This window comes from Gekko japonicus, unplaced genomic scaffold (genome assembly GCF_001447785.1).
Source record: "Gekko japonicus isolate JY-2015 unplaced genomic scaffold, Gekko_japonicus_V1.1 scaffold547, whole genome shotgun sequence".
Classification (NCBI taxonomy): Eukaryota; Metazoa; Chordata; class Lepidosauria; order Squamata; family Gekkonidae; genus Gekko; species Gekko japonicus.
The window spans coordinates 242,571-258,726 of record NW_015167551.1 but is presented as its reverse complement, the minus strand read 5'-3'; the positions used below and the strand labels follow the sequence as shown (position 1 = coordinate 258,726).

The window sequence follows — 16,156 nt, the reverse complement described above, 5'->3', positions numbered from 1 at the left end:
AGGTAGTGGCTGGAGATCTCCTGGGATTTCAACTGATCTCCAGGTGACAGATTAGTTCACCTGGAGAAAATGGCTACATTGGAGGGTGGACTCTATGGCATTGTACCCTGCTGAGGTCCCTCCCCAGGCTCCACCCCCAAAATCTCCAGGTATTTTCCATCCTAGAGCTGGCAATTTGAGGTAGAGGTCTTTCAACTTACTACCTGATCTCTTCAACTAGAAATGTCAGGATTGAATCTGAGACCTTCTGCATGCCAGGCAAATGCTCTACCACAGAGCCATGGTTCCCATTAAATAGGACTTAATACACAGTTTGGAAGCCAAAAGGATCAGACCCTGCATTATCTGTTATTATTATTTATTAATTCAAATTTATACCCCGCCCTCCCCGCGCATGCTGTTCAGCTACCAGAGATGCTTTCATTCAATGGAAGGAGCCTTCTACCAGAGGAAAGCACTCACAAGCAGAGCACAACCTTGCGAGGTCCAACCCAAGAGATTAATTCGGTATACTTGCCAATACAAGTAAGAGGCGCACACACAAAACACAAATGGGGCAGAAACAAAGTCCAGTGTTTGGCTTTTATTGAGACACAGCTTTCTTCCTTTCATATAACTTATCTAGTTAAAATATTCATCTCCATAGTTACCACAAAAAAGTAACATAGAAAATTGTTATTTACACTCAGGGACCAAAATACAACTGTAATTCAGCATTACCTTTTCCTCATGGTACACCCCCCCCAAAAAAAAAGGACTCTGTTTTTTGTAGTGTAGCAGTGAAAACAGTACTTATTTTAAAATGTTCTGGACACCCAAAGGAGAATCGGAAGTGGAGTGGTTTCACTCTGCAACGGATCCCACTTGGGCACTGTCTTCCCATTAAAAGGAGATTCAAAATTCTTTCAAACCATTTAATTTAGCATCTGGCTTTCAGAGGGGAAGATCTCACCTTCCCAACTAGGGAGGGGCATGACAGCTCCTTCTCCTGCCTCTCCAGAGGGCCTGCTTCATCCATTGAGAAAATGCTTTCCAGTACAAGAGTTAGAATTCATAATATTTGCACTGCAAATTTCCCTTGGCAAAAAACCCACCACCAAACTAGTCCAAAATACTGACAGGTGGCTTGAATTCACAGATATGAAGACCCAGTTCCAGTGATGAAGTAGACCCAATGGCATAGCTGGTGGCAGAGCCACACATTCCGCTAGGCACTATCCAAATTATTGACCTTGACCAGTAAGGTGGTACTAGCAACACTCGGGGTGGGGGGTGGGGGCACCTGATGGAACAAGCCTAGGCTGCCTCCTCCCGCACTCCACTGAATTTGAGATCCTGTCCTTCCATCCCAGCAAGACACAATATGCATTGTGAAGGGGAGGAAGCTACAAAACCTTTGACCCCACCTTGTAATGATGACAATACAAGAGCCAGGTGGGCAAGGCTTCAGTCAGGTAGCACAAGATGCCATTTCAGTCTGCAGTTCCTCAGCTGGGGCTGAAAAAGTTTGCAAGACCTGTCTGCATTCTACTTGCAATTAATGGGCAGAGAGCAGGGGTGTCTACCAGGGTCAGACTTTAGGTATCCAAATTTAACACAACTTGGGAATCCTATGGATGCATATGAATGCTCTTTCCTCACTGGCCAACCCATTGGTTTCTGAACCATTCCGTTTCCCCTTCCCAGTCCCAATTATAAAGAGGAGAAGAAGAAAAAAACACACAAACACACATTAAAAAGCACAACAGGAGGCAGATTATATAATTAACTATACAGCAAAATTAAATACAGCAAAAGCAGGAAAGGAGCACAATTTCTTCTTTAAAACAGCACAACACGCTTTGAAATGGTACACAATGTAATTTAAAGCTTTCTGGGGCCTTTGATTGGCTTGAAGCAGACTGCGAGAGACCCATTTTCAAATACCATCATCATTAAAAACTCATAGAAAAAGGAGCTGGAACTGCAGGGACGTTGCATTGGACAGAGAAACGTCAAGAGGGCTTTTCCTATCCCGCATGGCACGTGAGTCACAGCAAAAAAAAAAAAAGAAGGTCCCATCCTACCCCAAATGTTGAGGGGTTACCAGTGGAAAGAATGAGCAGGGTCTTTCCAGTCATGAACGCCAACTGCCTCCTAGTATAGATGTGGAGCATTCGTGCAAGGTCAGATGCTACAAGACTGGAAAGTCACTAGAAGAATTCCCCCTCCTTCCCTATGAATCAGCCTCTCCTTCATAAGGCCTCCTAATCAAAGTTCCTTCAGCCTTGGCACCGAGAAGCACACTGTCAAACTTCCCAAGACATATTCCACATCTTCTCTCTACACCCGTCACCATCGGGATAAACAGCCTTTTTACAGCCCAGGGTCCCCTCCTCCAGCATTTTAAAACAGCAGTGCCCAAGCAACACATTTTCCTCAAGCTCTCCTCAGGTGGGTCAGACCCACAGGTAACACCCAGGAGGCTTTCCCTTGGCCTCGCAAGTGATGAAAATGTTGCACTGTACTCAACCCAGTTGCAGATGCTCCAGAGAGACAGAAATCTATGCCGTTTGCCTGCCACTTCTTCCGACATCTGGTGTCCGGGACTCCTGATTTCACCTGAGGGGGGATGCCTTTTCCCATCAAGTGATGGGGCATTACAAACTAAAATGCTGAAGTCATGACTCCCTTGAAGTACTTTGCAAGGGATTTGGTGGACCTGAAGTGGCTGCATAAAAAAACGAAACCTCTTTTGACCAAAATCCAGGAGGGAGGGGAGAAACAACAAATCTAAAACCTTTTTTTAAAGTTTTAAAAAACACAAAATGCACGCACACACAAAGACACAGCCCCCGCCCCCCAAAAAAACTAAACACTAAGACCTTCACTATTCCTGTTAAAAACAAATTTGGCTTCCAAATGTTGTGATCCATTTAAAAAAAATAAACAGCTGAGTGCTTAAAATTTAGATTTGTGCATTTTCCACGGCCTCCTCAAAAAAACTAATGTGCTGGGGTTTTTTTCCTATGACATTTAAAAAGGAGGATGGGAGGGCTCCCCCCCCCCACTCTTTTTTCCAAGGAACAGAAGATGGAATGGAGGGACTTCCTCAGCAGCTAGGCAAAACTGGCTGCTCCCAATCTGCACAAAGGTTTCAGCAAGGGAAGGAACGTGGGATTGAAGGGAAAAAGGGATTACAAAAGGGATGCTCCAAAGATGGCCTGACAAAAAGCTGGAAAACCTCTGGCAGGATCTAGGGATTGCCGGGTGGAGCTTTAAATACAACATCCAGATTGGGAGTACAGGCTTTTCTTCAAGAGCAGAGCTTCTGAGGCACGAGAGTTCTGGATCCTTAAACTGGGGCTGAGGAAAGCACTGCAGGTCGGGTGGGAGGGGTATTCCTTTCCATTCCATCATCAGGGCGGGCGGGGGCGGGGAGAAAGACAGATTACAGGCCAAGCTGCAGTCTCTGGACTTCCTTGTTTCCACACGTATCCAGATTTCACATTTTCAGATGCCAGGCTACGGGAGAAGAGGGTAGGGCCAGAGGGCTGCTTCAAACAATACTGTGCTGTTGGTCTTCCACTGGGGTTGGGGGGGGGGATCCTGGGCCCCACTCCCTGTTTGCCCACAAATAATTCTTCTCCCATTGAAGAGACGGGCTTCTTTCTTCTCCTTTCCTCATGGGCAACTTTATCTTCGGGAGAATCTGTTTTTGAACGCTTTAATAGTCTTTGCCATCATGGGTGCAATTTCTGAAAAGGGGGGGGAGAGAGACAATGAAGAAGGTGGCAAGCATGTGCAGGAACATCTCATCGTGAAATCCCAAGTTCATACCTGAGAGACAGTTACTAGTCATTTTGATCTGGATCATGCTTTTTATACTTAGCCACCAGAAGGGACCCAGACAAGGCAAGTAGAAAGCTAGAAGTGGGATAGCCTTACAAAGAAGAAATCTGGCCCACAGTTTTATGAGCTAATGCAGATGAAACCATAAAGGCAAGGGGAAGTAATACAAGAGGAAGGGGAAGGTCTTTCTTGGCTCGGTGCACATTGTTTTGCTTCCTCACAGACCCCTGGCTCTACAACACTTCTCCACTGACACTAAGTTCCTGCCCAGCTGCATAACATTTTAGGTTTCCTAATGGCGCTCTCTTTCTTTCTGCCGTGATGCTTCCCTTCCCACTGCTTCAAGGGATGGCATCGCAACAGCTCTTTGGCTGGGTGCCTCTAGATGAAAAGTGCCCCAACAAAAGTGAATGCTGTGGTGCTGCCTCTTCTAGTATTATGAGAGGGGGAAAGCACGCATGTGCCTTGAGGGGTGCAAAGAACACACCTGTACATACACAAGACAATGGGATGTCAGTAATAACCAGGGGTACATGCCAGGATTCCATAGCCCTGCCAAAAATGCAGAGGAGAGGGACAAATCCAACATCCTGAGATTAACACTTCTGTCATGCCATGGTATGTGTGAAATGGAATTGTTCTGAAGGGCAGTTTTAGCAAGCAAATAGGTTCGTGGTGTTCATGTTTGTGAAAAACTGTACACCCTTTGGTTTGATTGTGTAGTGTTTTTATCTCACTGGGGTGTTGCTTCTTTGTTTTAAATTTTGCAATCCACCATGAGTTTCAGTGAGAAAGGCAGACCATAAATGAAATGAAATTAATTGGGTCTCTAGCCCTAATGATTTGGATCCTAAGCTTTATTTCCATTTGGGCAGTACCCCTTTTTCATTGCAGAAGCAGCCCACTCATGCCAGATAGATGTCTTTCTGGGAGCTAAGACACAGTACTAGAGGAATATGGCCCATAGCAGAGGACCCCCCTCCAAATACACACACACACACACACTCATATAAACCTCTCTGACTATAATCAATATCTGGCTTTGAAGAGCAAAGTCTGTTATAACCTTCCTCTGCAATTCTTATTAATATTCATTATTAAACATTTATTAAAGCAGATACCCATTCCAAGGTTCAAGGAAGATGACTGGATTTAAAGCTGTACAGTAATTCAACAGTGTAAAGTGTTTCAGATATTCAAATTAAATTGTAACTAAAAAAGTTTTGACACAGAGCCAGACTTGCAACCATCTTTAATACAAAGTGGTGGCTCAAGTGGTTAAGATGCTGAACTGCAGGCTGTGGAAGGTCGGTAGTTCAGCAGTTCGAGACCCGAGTGTGCCACGTGACGGAGCGAGCTCCCGTCTCTAGTTCCAGCTCCTGCCAACCTAGCAGTTCGAAAGCAAGAAATTGCAAGTAGATAAATAGGTACCACTTTGGTGGGAAGGTAACAGCGTTCCGTGCGCCTTGGTGTTTAGTCATGCCGGCCACATGACCACGGGAATGTCTTCGAACAGCGCTGGCTCTTCGGCTTTGAAACAGAGATGAGCACCGCAATCCTAGAGTCGGATTTGACTGGCTTTCGAGCAAGGGAACCTTTACCTTTACCTTTTACAACACCTAAAAGCTACTCTCCATCTCAAAGGCCCCCCTTCTGAGAGGGTTACAGTTAGTTCTTCAACTCTCTCTCCCACCTATTGTGTCAATGAAAGATTAACCATCTCCAGACCTCGCTTCTTTCCCTTTTAAAGTCCAGGCTGCTAAGTTAAGCTATCAAAAGGAGGTTTCCGATTCCCATGTCCCAGACGGGGAGTGAAGAATCAGCCCAACACTGCAGTGTCATGATTCAGCTTGGGGCCTCCCAGCACCATACATGTTGCAGCAAATACTGGGGCACAGCCTGAACTAGGGCACAGACTTAAGTTCTTACAGGCTTGAGTCTTTCAAAAGGAAAAAGAAAAATTCTGCTAACACAAAGGGGGGGGATTTTCACCAACTCCCCCACCCCATGCTGTCCCCAAGGAGCAGCATTTCAAGGATCAATCTGGGCTGCCACAGGAAAGGCAAGGCAAGGAGGACACATTCTGCTGATGGATATCCTACCCATCAGCAGAGATCTGCCATGGGATCAAAGCTGTTGACTGGACCAGTTTAGGGCTTCGTTGTGCAAACCAAGTCCATTCCCTAGAATGAACTACCCAACTTCCTCCTGAAGAAAGACACACTAAAAACTTCCAGGAAATGATAGGGCTCCCTGAAATGCAAGTTAAAAGCTACTCCTCTAGCCACTAGGAAACACCACTCAGGAGCGCTTCTCCTCACTGCCACCACCCCTTTCCTTTTAGACACCCAGCAGCTTCAGTACCAGTCCCTGCCATCCTGTAACCCATTACGAACGATGTACAAAAAGTGCCACAGAAAATAGAGAGAAAAATTGATACAAAACCATGACAAACTACTATCAAAATTACTTCACTGATTCACAATACTCATTCATGAAACATTTCACATATATACCATACAAATCCTTAAAGTTATGTTCAATCAAGTGTAAAGCATGAAGCATCCATTTACTAATACACACAGTGTAGGTCTCTCAATAAATCTTGTGGCACAAAGAAAAAGTCTCGTTATGGCATTGACATATAGACACGAAGCCTCTAATCACTCCGTAGATATATAAAACACATTAGAGATGTGCGGCAGGTTCCAGATGCTGTTACTCCCCACCATACTCTTATTTGTAGTTTCTTCTTACATTTGAAAAGAGTTTTATTGGACAAGGTTGTTTCGTCTGACAGACTTCTGCAGATAGAGTCCGTTTCAAGGACACTTTATCAGAGATGGAAGTCCACACTGTCCAATCATCACGGTCACCTTCGCATCTCACACACTGCACACAAGGACAATCACGATTCACTCTGTGCATTGTTCTTGTGTGCACTGTGTGAGATTTGAAGACAAATGTGATCATTGGACAGTGTGGACTTCCGTCTTTTGATAAAGTATCCTTGAAACGGACTCTATCTGCAGAAGTCTGTCAGACAAAATGACCTTGTCCAATAAAACCCGTTTCAAATGTAAGAAGAAACTACAAATAAGAGGATGGAGGGGAGTAACGGCATTTGGAACCTGCCACACATCTCTATTGTGATTTATATATCTAGAGTAATTAGAGACTTTGTGTGTGTATGTCAATGCTATAAGAAGAGATTATTTCTTTGTGCCACTGAGAAACTTTTGTCGTGTATTTATGACAAGAGACTTGTCCTTATTGCCACAATATTTATTGAGAGACCTACACTGTGTGTATTAGTAAATGGAGGCTTCATGCTTTACACTTGATTGAACGTAACTTTAAGGATTTGTATGGTATATATGCGAAACGTTTCATGAATATTATGAATCAATGAAATAATTCTGATAGTAATTTATCACGGTTTTGTATCAATTTTTATACCCTGTAACCCATGGCTGTAAATTCACGCTAGACACAACACTAGCAAAAGTGATATTGCAGCATCTCTGGTCACTTACTCTTCACAGGAGGCTTCCGAGGGTCATAGCTAATGGAGGAAGTACTGCCCACAGATGGGCCCGAGTGACAGCTGCTTGTGCTTGGCCCTTCATAGGCCTGTTCCTCTTCTGCTTGAACACTGCTGCTTTTTGCCGGGGAGAAGAGGACTGGCTTTATCCTGAGGGAGAAAGAAAGATCCTAAATGACCTACATGTTAAAAAGCGTTCTGTGTGTGCTCAAGGACGACCGCTCTGCAGCTTCAGTAAATCTGCATGCATGCACACACACTAAAAAACAGGAAAAAGGGGGGGTCCTTCTTGAACAAGCTGCTTAACTTCCATTTGCAGTAGGGCCGCGGTGGCTCAGAGGTTAAGATGCTGAGCTGTAGACTGGAGGGTCTGTAGTTCAAAACCCTAGTGCCACGTGACGGAGTGAGCGCCCGTCTCTGGCCCCAACTCCTGCCAACCTAGCAGTTCGAAAACAAGAAACAGCAAGTAGATAAATAGGTACCGCTTCAGTGGGAAGATAACAGCATTCTGTGCACCTCAGTGTTTAGTCATGCTGGCCACATGACCATGGAAACGTCTTCAGACAGCACGGGCTCTTCAGCTTGGAAACGGAGATAAGCACTGCCCCTAGAGTCGGATTCGACTAGCTTTCGAGCAAGGGAAACCTTTACCACACCCCTCAGCACTGAACAGAGAGGATGTGGTTTGAGACTCACTTGATCTTCTCTGGGACGGCTGCTCCTCCAGTGCCAAACTTCTCCTGTCTTCTCCGCACATCCCGGGGGGGCTTCGCGGCAGAATTGACAAACGCCATCTTGGCTACTCTGCCTAGAATCATGTGGGTGAGAAAAACTCAGGTTAGCCAAAGGAAGCTAGTCCAGTCAAGGCCTCAAAACTAGCAGACGGCCAGCATCTTCGCTATCCTCCCCAACCACCAGGCCTCATCGGCACCTTCTCCTTTGGGAGTGCCAATATGTTCCCTGCAACAGTTTCTTTTTCTACAGCCACACAGGGGCAGGACCGAAGGCTTTTCTAACTGGCAGTTCTAACCAGCATCTCAAGAATGCATTACCAGACCTAGGGCCTTGCAGGACAAGTGGCTTATCACATCCTGCTGCGCCAAAACCAGGAGTCATTAAACAGGGACAGTTTTTTCCCCCTCCCACACTGTGTAGGTGAAGCAAGGTCTGTGAATCTACTATTTTCACTATGCCCCAGGAGTAACAGGAAGCCCCCTCATAGAGGCAAAGAGTCTTGTCATGTTCTCTATTGTAGCCGTGCACTGTAAGAGCAGCTCGGTCTACAGAAGATTAACAGATGATCACATTTATCTCTGTGCGGGGGAAAGCTCATGCTCAACACACAAGAGTAAGCCCAGCTAGGTTTTTTTAAAGTGTGTTGGCAGCCCTAGAGGTAGCCATCAAAAACTTGGGCTGAAAGCCAAACCTGGCTTCGTAGAAGAGAATTTCAGAGTTCCCCTTAATTCACTGCAGATGAACATACCTCTGAAGAAGCCACCTTTGAAAACCACGTGAGCTGTATAGAAAATGCACACCGTTTTCACAGATGCAAACTTTTATTAGGGATAAAGTCTTACCTACAATGATTGCCGTGTTGCCTTAAACAGATACATTTACATGTGTTGGGTCTGGTATTTTCCTCCTGTCCTAGAATCGCAGCCCAGCTGCATCATTTTGTCTCACTAGAAATATTTGCTCTTAGATTCAAATGTTATCATACATTATAATCTGCTCACTGAATGGCTGATGTTATCCTATTTTGTAATATGTCTACTGATGGGCTGAAAAGGTTTTTTAAATCATACTTGTGGTCTGCCTTAGATCCCAATGAGAAACAACAACAACAACAACTACTGCAACTACTGCTAAAACTTTGGTTTCATATTGATCTTGTGCTCTTAACAGCAGCCAGATGTGCAGAAATTAATCTAGCAAAGCAGTCTATTAATATGATAGACAGAAATTACAGCATCCAGCATGGAAGTGTTGTTAAAGGCAAACAGCAGACCTGAAACAAAAGCTGGCAACCCTGATCTCCGCTGCCTTTCAGGTCCATTGATCGATGGTGCCTCCCCATTTCATGCCATCTTGCCCTCCCCCTACCTTTGGGTTTATTGGCATGAGCCGAGCGGATGTTCTGGGTAAGCATGAGCAGCCTCTGCTCTCGGGCATCGTGCAGGCGGAGGTACATCTCCCGCCATGACTCGAACTCTTCCGGCTTCTCCTTCTTGAAATCACGGATGCAGTGATTGTGCCACAACTCATTAGTGTCCTCGGTTAAAAACTGGAAAACAAAGGCACAAAGAATGAGCTCAGGGGGTACAAGGGAGCCACAGAGCAGCTAGCAGCTCAGAACCATCACAGGGCACATGACATAGCTCCATCAGTGGCATTCAGATGTTCTGGACAGCTGTGGTTAATACAATTGGTTTGATCAAAACTCCTGGTTAGTTGCAACAGCTGAATGCACATGATTTGTCAATCTGGGTTGTCTTAGTTTATACCAAGTTGGGATTTCAAACTAGGGTTTGTAGCCCAGTCTCTTACTGGTGTCTGGCCAGAGATGGCAAAACAGGAAAAATGGTCTCAGTGTTGGGAGTTGGAGAGGAAGCAAGAAGTAGAATCTTCAGAGTTCATGCACCAACTAGAATTTGTCAATAACATCTAGAAGACTAATCAGGGTTTGTTGTCCAAAAGGCAGTTTATTGTGATGTCAGAACACAGTCATTGTTAAGGCTGAACAAGTCTCGGTGGATGATCAGTGCCTGATTCAGAGACTGCTTGAGAATCCATGGAAACTGTTTTAGTTAAGAGACTAGATAATCACGCAAAAACATACTTTGTTAAAAGACCTTCTACACTTCAGGAACAAAAATAGTCACTGACATTTCCCCTATACAATGGTTGCTTCCTCCCCCATGGATGAAAGGAGCTTATTTTTTGAAAGGACATGAAAGGAGCTTATTTTTTGAACCGACCTAATGCTAGCAAGGAGAGCGGCTTGAATAGTTGGGACTTCGGTTCATGTTTTATATTGCTATTCTGAATGGTCACACCTCCTTTCAAAGTTTTATGGACCTCAGTATCCATGTGTGTACTTATTCTCTTTTTGGGATATTGTCAGATGAGTTATCGCAAAATAGTTCAAGTTTTATTAAGCTTCTCAAAACTTCTTAAGACAGACCAGGTAATAAACAATGCAACAGAAAAGGTACAAAGATCACATTTGGGTCCCATCCTTCATCTAAGGAGCTCAAGGTGATATATAGCTTTCCTCATCCCTCCCCTTCTCTCTCTAACATGCAACATCTTGCCATTTTACTCTCACAACAGACCACTGAGGCTGAGAGATGGCAATGGCCACCCAGGGATCTGACCTAGTCAGGTGAATCTGAACCTAGATCTCCCAGGGTAGGTCACACACTACCCACTACATGTCACTGTCTCTCACACATGCCCCACAGTAGTTCTTCATACTCTTGTTTGGCAAGCCAGTGAAAATTCTGCTAAGTCACAGCCCTGCCTAATGGGTGCGAAGAACCAGCTGCCATAATGAGAATTCTCAATTTGGATTTTTTTTAAAGCAAAGACCGAAGTTCCTAACTATCATGGGTATACAGCAAACATAAATGGAAAGATTTCTGCACTCTCCCCTTCCTTCCATTTACCCCCATGGCCATCCCACATCCATGCCAAACATTTCCAAAACCTAAATCGCACAAGACAAAACCATCAACAAAAGAAGTATATGAAATATACTGTACCTATGCATAGAATGAGGCAAATTTTATTTTACACAGAATACATAAAGCTCCCATCTTATGACTGCCAAAGGTGTCCAAGCAATTTGCCAAAGGGTACATGCTGGCAAATTCTGCCAACCAAGTTATTGATTACACAAAACTTGTTCTCTCCTGTGTAAGCCTAGAAGACCATTTGCACCAGCTGCTCCCGAGCTCCCAGGAGACAGGAAAAATTACAGGGTTGTCCAGCATGTTTTTCTTTCCAAAGACACGTGGCCCCTCCACCTTTTTTCTACTCCAGAGGCTCATTTGCAACACCTGGAAACCAGTGTGTGCTCCCCAAACTAGGGTGCCATGCCAATCTGTTGCCCACTTGAGCTGCTGACCACCACTCAGCAGACAATGCTTGAATTCCATCCCCTCCCACCTAGAATTGATGAGCAGCCCTCATCCACCTGTACTCTGAAAGATCTGGAAAAGCAAAGAATAGTCTTGGGATCATCAAACTGACAGTCCATACATAGCATCAGAGATTCGTAGAACACACTTGGCATGACATTCATCAGAAATCTTGCTGCTTCAAAGGGCAAGATGACCACAAATACATGCACACATCCTGTTTAAAACCTTGTGCCTTAAAAAAATGTTGTGATCAACTTAGAGTAAAACCCAGAGCATACCGGCTTCTTTTCCCAATTCAAAATCTGAGTTAGGAAACCTGACTGCAGTCCTTCGGTTTTCTTCTATAGAAGCAGATGGCTGCCATCCATTCTTTGGGATGGGTGAGTTAAAGCACTCCATTAGAGGGACACTGTTGGGGTGCAAGCAAAGCCCATCTTCTTCTCCTGTCAGTGGGCGGTTTGGCCTTGACCAACAGCGATGCTGCAAAGTCTTGTGTGCAGGCACACACCCCAGACTCCAGGCAACAAGTAAACTTTCCCTCTGCACACATCCTACCCACCATCACAAAGACAGGCACGTTTCTCACGATTAAGAATTGTCTTTAAGGCATTTCACACCCATTCTCTCGGGAATCCAGGAAAAAGCCCTGCACTGTAGGCCAGCCTTTCTTTCCCTATATTTCAGACCTGCGAACAAAACCGAGCAAACAGCAGCCTTCCTAAACCCCTCTTCCAAGAACACAGCAGAATCTCAATGAGATAGTTCAGGAGGGTGCTTTTATAAAGGGAACAGAATCCCACTGTTCCCTGTTTGTATTATGGTACTGCATTGCTTTCTGCTTTTGTCATTCCAATTTTTTTTGCACTGTGTGTGACATCTTGCCTTGACCTGGATAGCCCAGGCTAGCCTGATCTCATCAGACCTCAGAAGCTAAGCAGAGTCAGCCTTAGTATTTGGAAGGGAGACCATCAAGGAATGCCAGGATTGTGACGCGGAGGTAGGCTATGGCAAACCACCTCTGAACGCCTCTTACCATGAAAACTCCATGGGGATGCCATAAGTCAGCTGTGACTTGATGTTAAAAAAAAAAGAGACATCTCACATGATACATCTGATACTTTGTGTTTGTGGGGTTTTTTTGCATTGCTTCTAATTTTTGTATCCTAGTCCCATTGCATTGTTTATTGGATGGCTCAGGCTACTTGACTGCATTGTTTCCCACTGTGTGAGCAAGTCTTGGAGAGAAAGGTGGACTACAGATGTAGTTAATAAAATTATGTAAATGGGGCACTTCCTAGTTCAGAGCTCAGCTGCATTATCGATACGCCACATGGCTTTGCAAATCCTAAGGTACATCTGAGCAGTGACCTTGCACCAGGGCTACAGCCAAGCCCTGTTTGCCAGGGTGCCGGAAGTCAGGCCAACACAATAAAATCCCCCTGCCCCATTCTCCTGGCACTTACGGGGTTACACTCCTCGATGCGGTACAGCTGCTCCGGGGTGCATCGCTCCAAGACAGGTTCCAGGACAGTGAAAGGAACTCCACCAACTTCATAAATTGCTGTGTGGAAGGAGGGGAAAATTATGTGCGCTGTAGTCTTCAGATTGCTGTCTCTCTATGGTAAAAACCCCCAGGGAGGGTCACAAACATATGACAAGCTCGCGTGGTATAGTGGTCAGACTGTCCGACTAGGATCTGAGAGACCCTGTGCTGAATCCCTCCATTAGCCAGGGAAGCTTGCTACTAAGTGCTGTTATCTAACACCTACAGCGATCTGAGCCTTTCAGCATATAACACCAAATACTGGCAACATGGTGTTAATATCCTGACCTGGAAAATCTGCTTTCTTCCTTCTTCATTTTAAAAAAGAAATCATATCATACCATCTAGCCTGAGAAAGAGTTCCGATAAGATTGAAAGCTTGCAAACAACGCTTTGTGTCATTTAATAAAAAGGTATTACATGGATATTGTTTCTTGTCCTGGTTTTGCAAGGACCAATATGGCTGTAACTGCAACCATGAAATTAAAAGGCGCCTGCTCCTTGGGAGAAAGTGATGGCAAACCTAGACAACATAATAAAAAGTAGAGACATCACACTGCCAACAAAAGTCCATATGGTCAAAGCAATGGTATTCCCAGTAGTCATGTACGGCTGCGAGAGTTGGACTATAAGGAAGGCTGAGTGTTGAAGCATAGATGCTTTTGAATTATTGTGCTGGAGAATACTCTTGAGAGTCCCTTGGACTGCAAGGAGATCAAATCAGTCAATCCTAAAGGAAATCAACCCTGACTGTTCCCTGGAAGGCCAGATACTGAAGCTGAAGCTCAAATACTTTGGCCACCAAATGAGAAGGGAGCACTCATTGGAGAAGACCCTGATGCTGGGAAAGATTGAAGGTCAAAGAGGAAGGGGAAGGCAAAGGATGAGATGGTTAGACAGTGTTATTGAGGCAACGAACATGAAATTAAGCAAACTCCAGAGCACGACAGAAGACAGGAGGGCCTGGCATGATGTGGTCCATGGGGTCGCGAAGAGTCAGACTCGACTATGCGACTGAACAACAAAATATTGCCTTTTGAAATTCAGAATGCATCAAGATGCACTAGATCACAGCCACGTTGCCCCAAAGGCTGCTTGGTGACCATTAGGGACTCAGCTACAGATCACTGTGACTTCCAGCTACTTCAATGCCCCTTTTCCAAACTGGCCGAAGTTGTCACTCTGAGAAGTGCAGAAAAGGGCAACTCGAATGATAAAAGGGTTGGAACACTTTCCCTATGAGGAAAGGTTAAGGCGCTTAGGGCTCTTCAGCTTGGAGAAACGACGACTGAGGGGTGACATGATTGAGGTTTATAAGATTATGCATGGGAAAGAGCACGTAGAGAAAGAGGTACTTTTCTCCCTTGCCCACAATACAAGAACTCGTGGGCACTCCATGAAATTGCTGAGCGGTCGGGTTAGAACGGATAAAAGGCAGTACTTCTTCACCCAAAGAGTGATTAACACTTGGAATTCACTGGCACAGGAAGTGGTGGCGGCTACAAGCATGGATGGCTTCGAAAGGGAATTAGATAAGCATATGGAGCAGAGGTCCATCAGCGGCTATTAGCCACAAGGTATAGATAGGGACTCTGGGGCAAGTGATGCTCTGTCATCTTGGTGCTTGGGAGGGGGTCAACAGTGGGATGGCTTCTAATGTCCTGGCCCCACTGGTGGACCTCCTGATGGCACTGGTATTTCTGGCCACTGTGGGATACAGAGTGTTGGACTGGATGGGCCTTTGGCCTGATCCAACATTGGCATCTCTTATGTTCTTATGTTCTTAGAAGAGGTCACAGGCCTAAGGGCTGGCAGGTGGAAGGGATCAGCAGCAGGAGCTAAACCACAGAAATCAGGAACTTCTTCTTGGCTCTGAAAGTCATGCTATGATGGGGGGGGGGCAGCCTCAGATGATTAGTTAGGACAGGAGTCTGCATCCTATGGCTCTAGAGCCAAACACAGCTCAATCCGGAACTAAATATGGCCTTTTTAAAAAGAAAATGAAATCTTGAAGGTCTATTGGAGGGGTGGTATGCTAGAAGAGCCAGTCTGTGAAAGGGAATGGAAAATGAAGCCTAAAGGGCTCCTTTTGAGATGCTTCAGAAAAGGGAAACGACAGAGGTGAACAGCTGCCAAGATTCCAAGTGCAAGTTATGCAGGTTTACACCAGTGCACTAAAACTATTGTGTAGGGTGCTTCTGTATATGTTTATTACTACTGCATTATTGGTATGCATTCAGCACAAATCTAGCTGAAAAATACCCTACCAGTATTTTGGGGGTATTTTTTAAACTGGTTATTGATTGGTGCTTAATTTCAGCTATTCGAAATGGCAAAGCCCCCAAAATCCCAAAAATATTCAGGATTTTCAAGACCACTGGATAGTTGAAGTTAAAGGTGAACTCAGCACTTGGAGAAGGTGTTCAAAGCGATCATGCTCCCTTTAAACACCTTTCCCTCCACTGGAAACAATAGAGGATTGGGGCAATTTCTTTGGGGGGGGGCACAGAATTGGACTCCCTTGGTCCAATCTTTTTGAAACTTGGGAGGGGGGGGTTGAGGAAAGGCACCAACAGCTATGCTGCAAATTTGGTGCCTCTACCCCCAAAAAAGCCCCACCAGAGCACCAAATACTCCTGGATCTATTCTTCATTATATCCTATATTTATATTTATTTATTTATTTATTTATTATTTGTATTTATACCCCGCCCTCCCCGGAGGCTCAGGGCGGCTAACAACATATAATTAATAAAACAGTAAAACAGTAGAAAAAATACAAAATATTAAAATTACATCATAATGTATAACCTATCTAAAACAGATCTAGCTAAAACCAAGATGGCGGTCCTCTAAGCGTCCCAGTCTTGCCCATAATGCAAAAGAGAGTATTTAGGGCCTTGGCAGTCCATGCCCATATCCAGATGTCCTCCTGGGCGTCGATAGTATGCTGATACATTGGTGGTCTAGTGGTGGTGGCGGCTCCTATTCGAAAGCCTGGCGGAAGAGCTCCGTCTTACAGGCTCTGCGGAACTGTCCTAGGTCCCGCAGAGCCCTGATCTCCTCCGGGAGCTCATTCCACCAGATAGGGGCC

The 16,156-nt window shown here is 45.0% G+C and overlaps 1 protein-coding gene across 1 annotated transcript in view; it reads right to left on the bottom strand.

Moving 5' to 3' along the window:
- Positions 1-575: 575 nt before the first annotated feature.
- The window catches only part of TCEB3 (transcription elongation factor B (SIII), polypeptide 3 (110kDa, elongin A)), a 47,791-nt gene continuing 32,210 nt past the window's right edge, over positions 576-16,156 (bottom strand). Inside the window, exons 7-11 of the mRNA XM_015413701.1 lie at positions 12,984-13,081; positions 9,479-9,659; positions 8,072-8,183; positions 7,368-7,525; positions 576-3,737 (exon numbers count right to left, since the gene is read on the bottom strand). Coding sequence (XP_015269187.1) covers positions 3,676-3,737; positions 7,368-7,525; positions 8,072-8,183; positions 9,479-9,659; positions 12,984-13,081 — 611 coding nt within the window. The 3' untranslated portion in view covers positions 576-3,675. The remainder of the gene's footprint in view (positions 3,738-7,367; positions 7,526-8,071; positions 8,184-9,478; positions 9,660-12,983; positions 13,082-16,156) is intronic.